This window comes from Pangasianodon hypophthalmus, chromosome 24 (genome assembly GCF_027358585.1).
Source record: "Pangasianodon hypophthalmus isolate fPanHyp1 chromosome 24, fPanHyp1.pri, whole genome shotgun sequence".
Classification (NCBI taxonomy): domain Eukaryota; kingdom Metazoa; phylum Chordata; class Actinopteri; order Siluriformes; family Pangasiidae; genus Pangasianodon; species Pangasianodon hypophthalmus.
Genome location: NC_069733.1, coordinates 9,874,359 through 9,881,128, shown reverse-complemented (window position 1 = coordinate 9,881,128; position 6,770 = coordinate 9,874,359). Strand labels below are relative to the sequence as shown.

The following is a 6,770-nucleotide window of genomic DNA, read 5'->3' as shown; positions in this document are numbered from 1 at the left end:
TGTTATACAGAAATAATGCACACACACCTTCTGACCAATCAGATTCGAGAATTCAGCCGTGCTGAGGTAAAGAATATCCACGTTGGGGTGGTGTGATACGGTCTGACGCCATGCAGAGTTACTGTTACCACCCTGAAGCTGATATTTTCCTATAACACCATGTCCAATGTGTTTTATTCCTCTTATACAACAGCGATTTTCCAATAATTATAATATTTTATTTGTTAATGAATGACATCCTGATTTATAAACATTTATATTTACATATTTAATGTTGTGGAAGTTAGTTCCTGTTATCACTTACATTATCGCAGTTATAAACAGACGTTTCCTCATGAAACTCTCTTTTTTCTCTCTGCTGAAGTTTATAAGACAGAAAATAAAATGTGTGCAGCTTGTCATGTTTCTCCAGAAGACTTTCCCATGATGGAAAAACTGACTGACTGTCACAAAGCGCTGACACAAGACTCCGCCCATAAAGCTTTACCATACCAACGTTTATACATTTTACTTCATTAAATAACACATTCGTATCTGTTTATTATTAGGCGTAGATTATAAGCCCACCATGAGCTGTTACTATGGAAACGGTAATGTAATTGATTAATATATTGTTAGTATAAACTTATCGATTGAATTACAGCCACCACTGCTGTCAGAGCTGCTGTTACACAGAATCAGTCCACACCTTCTGATCAATCAGATTTGAGAATTCATCAGTGTTGTGACGTAATTAGAATTTAAACATTAAAAAAAAAGTGTTTATAATTTAGGCTTAATGTTGCTCATGTGTGAGCTGTAGGTAACCCTAAGAAAAAAAACAATAGAAACCCTCATAGAATTTGTATTGGTTTTAATGGTTATAATGGAATTATAATGGTTTTAATGGTTATAATGGGAATTATGATGGTTTTAATGGTTATAATGGGAATTATAATGGTTTTAATGGAAGCTGTAATGGCCCCTGTGAGTCTGTACTGGTAATATGTTGCCTTCTATTGGTGGCATGTTATGTCTAGTGGATACCATTAAGGACCAGTAATGGTAATGGTAGTGCTTTTAATGGTTAGCTGATGGTTTGTAATGGTATTTGTAGTGGAAACCATTAGAATTTCTGTGATTTTTGTTTGTTTGTTTGTTTGTTTGTTTGTTTTTCAGCATGGCAATCAGACAAACTCAAAATCCTCATCAGAGACACCAAACAGGATGAGGAAGTATCAGATTCAGACCAGGACATAACAAACAATAACAACATAACAAAATTATTATTTTTAATACAAACATTTTCTATAAAATCCACCCATCTTTATTGAGTCTATCGTAGTGAAGACGGTTATAGTAACTCTGATAGAGAACTCCATTTCCCACAAGCGTTTGCGGTGACGTTGAATTACCCATGAGGCTGTTCGGCCAAGGTTGCACAGAGTAGCTGAGAGAAGCTGAGAGCAGCTGAGAGACAAGTCGAGCTCACATTTGCCCTTAAAGTTAGCAGCTATCCGTGCAGCATGCTTGGCCACGCAGTGCGCAGATTCACCACCTCCGCAGTCCGCGCGTCTCACTACGCTGAGGGACCGGGACAGGTACCGCTTCCTCACCCGCTCTGCTGAAATTTAACCCGCTGCTTCCGAAAGACAGCGAGTTAGCGTTAGCTAGCGAGGCCTGGTCTCAGACCTGAAGCCTGTTTGGAGGTCATGTTTCTGAATGAGTGCTAACTAGAGTTAGTCAAGCTTTTAACCGTGAGCTGGTTATTTAACGACATAACCTTTTACTTAATAACTGTAACATTCAATTAAATAACCCAGTTATCTGTATTTAATATAAATATCGCGAGAAATAAATAACGCAGGCGGCTCACTTCCGCATGTACTGCTTGCTAGGCGCTTTATTACCGCAGCTAGCGGCTAATTTTTACAGGTTAACGTCTCTTACATTACATTTTGTGAAAAAAAGTCAACTTTCATTCAAAATACCTACACATTACCTGTATAATAAAGAAGTTTGTACTTGATTTATCTAGATAACCTTAAGAAACCAGCCGGGGCTCGAGAAGCTGTCATAGCTAGCATGCTAATTCGCTAACAAGTTCTAAAGAAACAAGTTAACACTTCAGCTTCGTAGTACATTATGTAGTGGAAAGAATTAAAATTCAGTTGAAGTTGAAATTAATAATATATTAAGGCACAGACATGTCAGATAACGTCACTTTGACACTTATGTCCGCAAGGTTACTTTTGTTAAAGGTTATTCCTAACCTTACTGTTTTGCTAAGCCTGTATTTTCATACTAACTATTAAACACATGTATGGTATGCAAAGGACTCATTTAATGGCTTTGTCTTTGTACAGACTTTTATCTTTTTAAACTAATATGGTGTTCTTTTGCAGAACCTGCCATTCTCAGTAGATAACAAGTGGAAGCTGCTGGGGATGATGGTGCTGTTCTTCGGCAGTGGCTTTACCTTTCCCTTCATCGTAGTCAGGCACCAGATCCTGAAGAAGTGAAGCTCTGGCTTGTCTGATATGGTACTTATTTTCTCCATCGCACATCTCAGCACCTTCACCGTGGTGTTTCAGATACCTCTGAGGGTGTAAAAAGATTTTGACTAGTGCGTGTTACCCTGCAATCACACCAGCAAGGTGACGTGAGCGGTCAGAGCAAACGCGGATAAAAATCACACTCGGAAAAGCCAGTTCACAGAAAGGGAAAGGACGTGGCTCGTGAAAAGACGCGCATGCTTCTGGTAGGGGTTACATTTGCTTAGTGAACAAGTGTTGATTACGTGGGCCAAATCAAGTAGGTAAAAACATTCTCTGCTCTCTAGGAGTTTGAGTGTTAGTAATGTTGGCACCTCTGGAGGTGACGCAACTGTTGGCGACGCAATGTACGAGTGCGAGTGAGGTTTTTACAAATACAAAGTGCCGCAAGGGGAAAGAAGCAACTGTGATTCAATCGTTATGGCCTTTTAAGCTCATTTCACACAAAAGTAACAAGACACACTCTTGACATGCTTTTCAGTTTGGAGTGTGGAACATTTCATTTGCCCTGGCTTACTAAACAAAACATGCAAATAGCTATACTGACCCTTCAGATAATTTTGAACATGTTTTGACCCTGAAGATTATTATAATGTTCATTAATCCATTGAGATTTTCAGTATATCACCCAGTAGCAGTCAAAACCTTCTCAGAGGTCGAATATGAACCAACGCAAAGGCACGTGCTGCTGCATTGCTGCATTACTGCAATACTAATGAGCAGGTATTGTTTAGATCAGGGTTCCAGTCATGTGGACACTCCACCCTGCATAGTTTTTCAGAACCACCCGAGCCAAGTCATTGTGCTTAATAATCATATATTCAGGCTACGTTTACACGACAACGATGTAGTCAAAAACGGAAAAGTTTTTCTCTTGCGTTTTCAAAAAGTTCACGTATACACAACGTTTTCAAAACGATTCGCGTTTACTCATACTCATATCTGCGATAACGACCAAAAACGCTGTAATGCGTATGCCAGGCCAGTAGTTGGCGCTGTCACCTTATTAGATGTTTGTAATATTGGTGAAGTAAATCCACACTTTGCTGAAGAAGCATTAGCAAACCCGTTTTCAGTCATCAAAACGCCGTTGGCGTGTAAACGAACAGGCAAAACTCATAAAAAGTTTCCCGTTTTTGGCTGAAAATGCTGTGTAAATGGCCCCACAGTTAGATCCAGTGTGTCTGCAGGGAAGCGGTTTCCACGACTAGAGTTAAGAACCCCTGGGTGAAATGATGGGCCTAAACTCCACAATATAACATAAATGTTGTATTTTATACAGAAAAAAAATGTTCTGTACACATGCAGCTGTCACACTGATGAACACTGGGGTGTAATGTGGTGTAAAAACAGGCTTAAAAAAACATGGGAAGCATTTAAATCTACTGCTGTGCAACAAAGTCGTCTAGTCTCTACACTGAAATTTCAAAACATAAATTTATGACATGTTAAACTAAGCAGTTTAACAAAATAATACGACTGCGTGGTTAAGGAGCTATAATCATTTTAGTATGATTGATCTACATGATTTTTACAGGCCTATAGTATTTGTTTCTTTCTGGTTTTTTTTTTTTTTTTTTTTTGTATAAACATTTTGAGGAATGGTCGTGTAGCTCACTAATTTTATAGATGAGTTTCTCTTCATTTTTGTTTTTATTAGGTACAACAGTACACAGAATAGAAACAGAGCATCCATTTAAAAAAAAAAAAAAAAAAAACCCGCATCCACCCCCGGTCTTTGTCGTTACCGCTCGCTCACTCACTCCCTCGCTCGCTGTGCTTGCTGTTAGTAAAAGGTGTGCTCGATGGTGCAGCACTGACCAGCAGCTTTTAACACTTCCATTATAGGAGTGTTTAGAGTGAACATTTTTAATTTTCTTTTCGTTCCTGTGTAGAAATGAGTTTTTATATTTGGTCTGTCATTACTGCAAATTTTGGTCCTAAATTACATTTGAGGTGGCATTAAAAGCCTTAGTTGTACCCGAAGAGAACAGTGCCAGGGTTTTTTCATAGCAAATAAAAACAGTGAGTAGTAATACCAACATGGCTAGCTCGTGATTTAGCTCTCAAACTAATATTAATAAGGTTACTAAGAACCTCAGTAGTGTGTGCAGTGGTTATAGGTAAATATGCTAGTTTTATAAATCTGTTAGAATGGGAAAGAGGCTAACTGTTGTATTGCTAGCAGCTTGGCCTTGTTTTACATCCCAGTATAAAAGGACCATTATATTAATGTTTATATCATATGAATGGCGATATATATTTACATGAAATGATATCCATATTATACACTTTATATTATATGTACATGTTAATAGCATTCACAGTGCTTTTCTGTAAAGCAATACTGTGCAAAGTGCTAACAATTCCATTGCTAAGTATCCATGCTGAATTTGGCTCGGGTTCTTCCCTGAGTTTCATACATACTAAACCGAGCCATATTAATGCAGCTAGACGCTGTGCATGCCACTGTTTGGGCAAATATAAATATCACAGGTTTGTCACACAACGGCTGTTTTGGGATGATGATGATGATGATGATGATGATAATAATAATACTGGGTAGCTAGAATTGCTCTTCTACCAGACACAGCAGTTTTCAGTAATATTGTCAATAGTCTTTATTTTCAAATGTCATTTTTCTTGCTGTTCTCATACAGTTCAATATTTCAGATTCATTTTTATTTGCTTTATTAAATCACATCACTTTTCTGTGACGTTCAGCTTGATTAAACCTGTCAACTGTGAATCATCTGCCATCCTGAAGTTAGACCAAATCCCAAACGGCTTTCCATTCACTAGATTTACTCACTATGTAGGGTATTACACAATGCAGTGCACTCTGTGCTGAGTAGACCACAATCTGTAATTCAGCCAGTTTAGTCATTTGAGTTATTGTTGTGAAAGTACTGCTACATGTATAGACTACTTGCACAGTTGCACGACAGTTTATAATTTTGTGTGTTTTGTGTGTGTTCCAGGTCATTGTGAATACGTGTCCACAGCAGCTCTCTTCATTCTTCAGATGTGGCTCCCTTAATGCTAATTTGTAAATAAAATGATATAATCTTATACAGCGTTTTCTCTTTTTTTGCCATTTATTCTGTTAATAGAAGTGTCAGCACGATGGACTTCTGCAGTTGTAGATATAACTGTCTCACTGAAGTCTGAGGCTTTATCATAGATGGGGTGAGATGTTGAATTTGTAGCTCATGTTTTAAAAGAAATCTGTTAAGGGTGTTAAGTAAATTCTGCTCTGACAGTGTAATAGGCTCATGTGTCTTGGGACTGGTTTTAGCATTGTGCTTGTACCGAAGTAGATTTTTTTATTCTTTTTGCCATTTTAAAGGCGCACACCTCAGACATTTCCAGATGAGCGTCTGCAATAGCAGAAATGAAACAAGATGTTCCAAAATGGTTATTGTTTTCATGGGTATTGTTTTTCAGCTGCATGTTTTGACTTCACTGCTGAATTTCACTGGACAACCCATTTCAGGGCAATTAACCTGCTACTGATGTGAGCTAAATATAGTCAAACACAACAGCAGACAGGAACACTACATGCAGCAGAGCAGTGTTTAGAAATTAAAAGACTTCCCTGCCGAATAGACGTGCCTTTTATTAATTTGCAAGTTGTCCGTACAGAACATTTTTTGGTTCAGCTGTTAGAGGTCGGATTTAACACTCTGACCTGGTGCTGACTTTGAAAGATAAAGCACAGAGCAATAAAGTGCAGGTGGGAAGATTTAATGTTATCTCTCTGTGTGTGTGTGTGTGTGAGAGAGAGAGAGATATGCATTGCAGTGTAGGAATGGTGTTAGTGTATTTCAGTTATGTCCTTCATATCTGAAGCCATCAGAGCAAGGAGATCACAAATGGCATTGCATTATCAGGAAAGAACATTGGCCGAAATAGAAAAGTTGGGAAGGAGATTAGCGGAGATTACAGGGCCATGGAATTGTACCTGAAGGAGAGGTTGGGATTAAAAGAAACAAGCTGATGAAAATGTCTGGATGGAGGGTAAAATCAAGAGGTTAGAAATGGGAAAGCATTGTGTGGTCCTGAAGTGCCTGAGTCCAGCACAATTTAGTGCTCTAACACACCTAATGGTAGTGTAGAACTAAGTTGAATCAGTGTCTGAGCAGAAAAACAGACTGCTAGGGCAGGGGGGATGTCAACTAATGAACCCTGCAAAGTGATCGAATGAACACTTGAAAAATCCTGATGATCAACTTC

General features: G+C 38.4%; 1 protein-coding gene across 1 annotated transcript; it reads left to right on the top strand.

Annotated features, from left to right (window-relative positions):
• Positions 1–1,408: 1,408 nt before the first annotated feature.
• LOC113536891 (cytochrome c oxidase subunit 7C, mitochondrial) lies at positions 1,409–5,606 on the top strand. Its single transcript, XM_026931041.3, has 3 exons — positions 1,409–1,580; positions 2,385–2,522; positions 5,516–5,606. The coding sequence occupies exons 1-2, from the start codon at positions 1,506–1,508 to the stop codon at positions 2,499–2,501; spliced, it is 192 nt and encodes a 63-aa protein (XP_026786842.1). The 5' UTR covers positions 1,409–1,505; the 3' UTR covers positions 2,502–2,522; positions 5,516–5,606.
• The last annotated feature ends 1,164 nt before the right edge of the window (positions 5,607–6,770 follow it).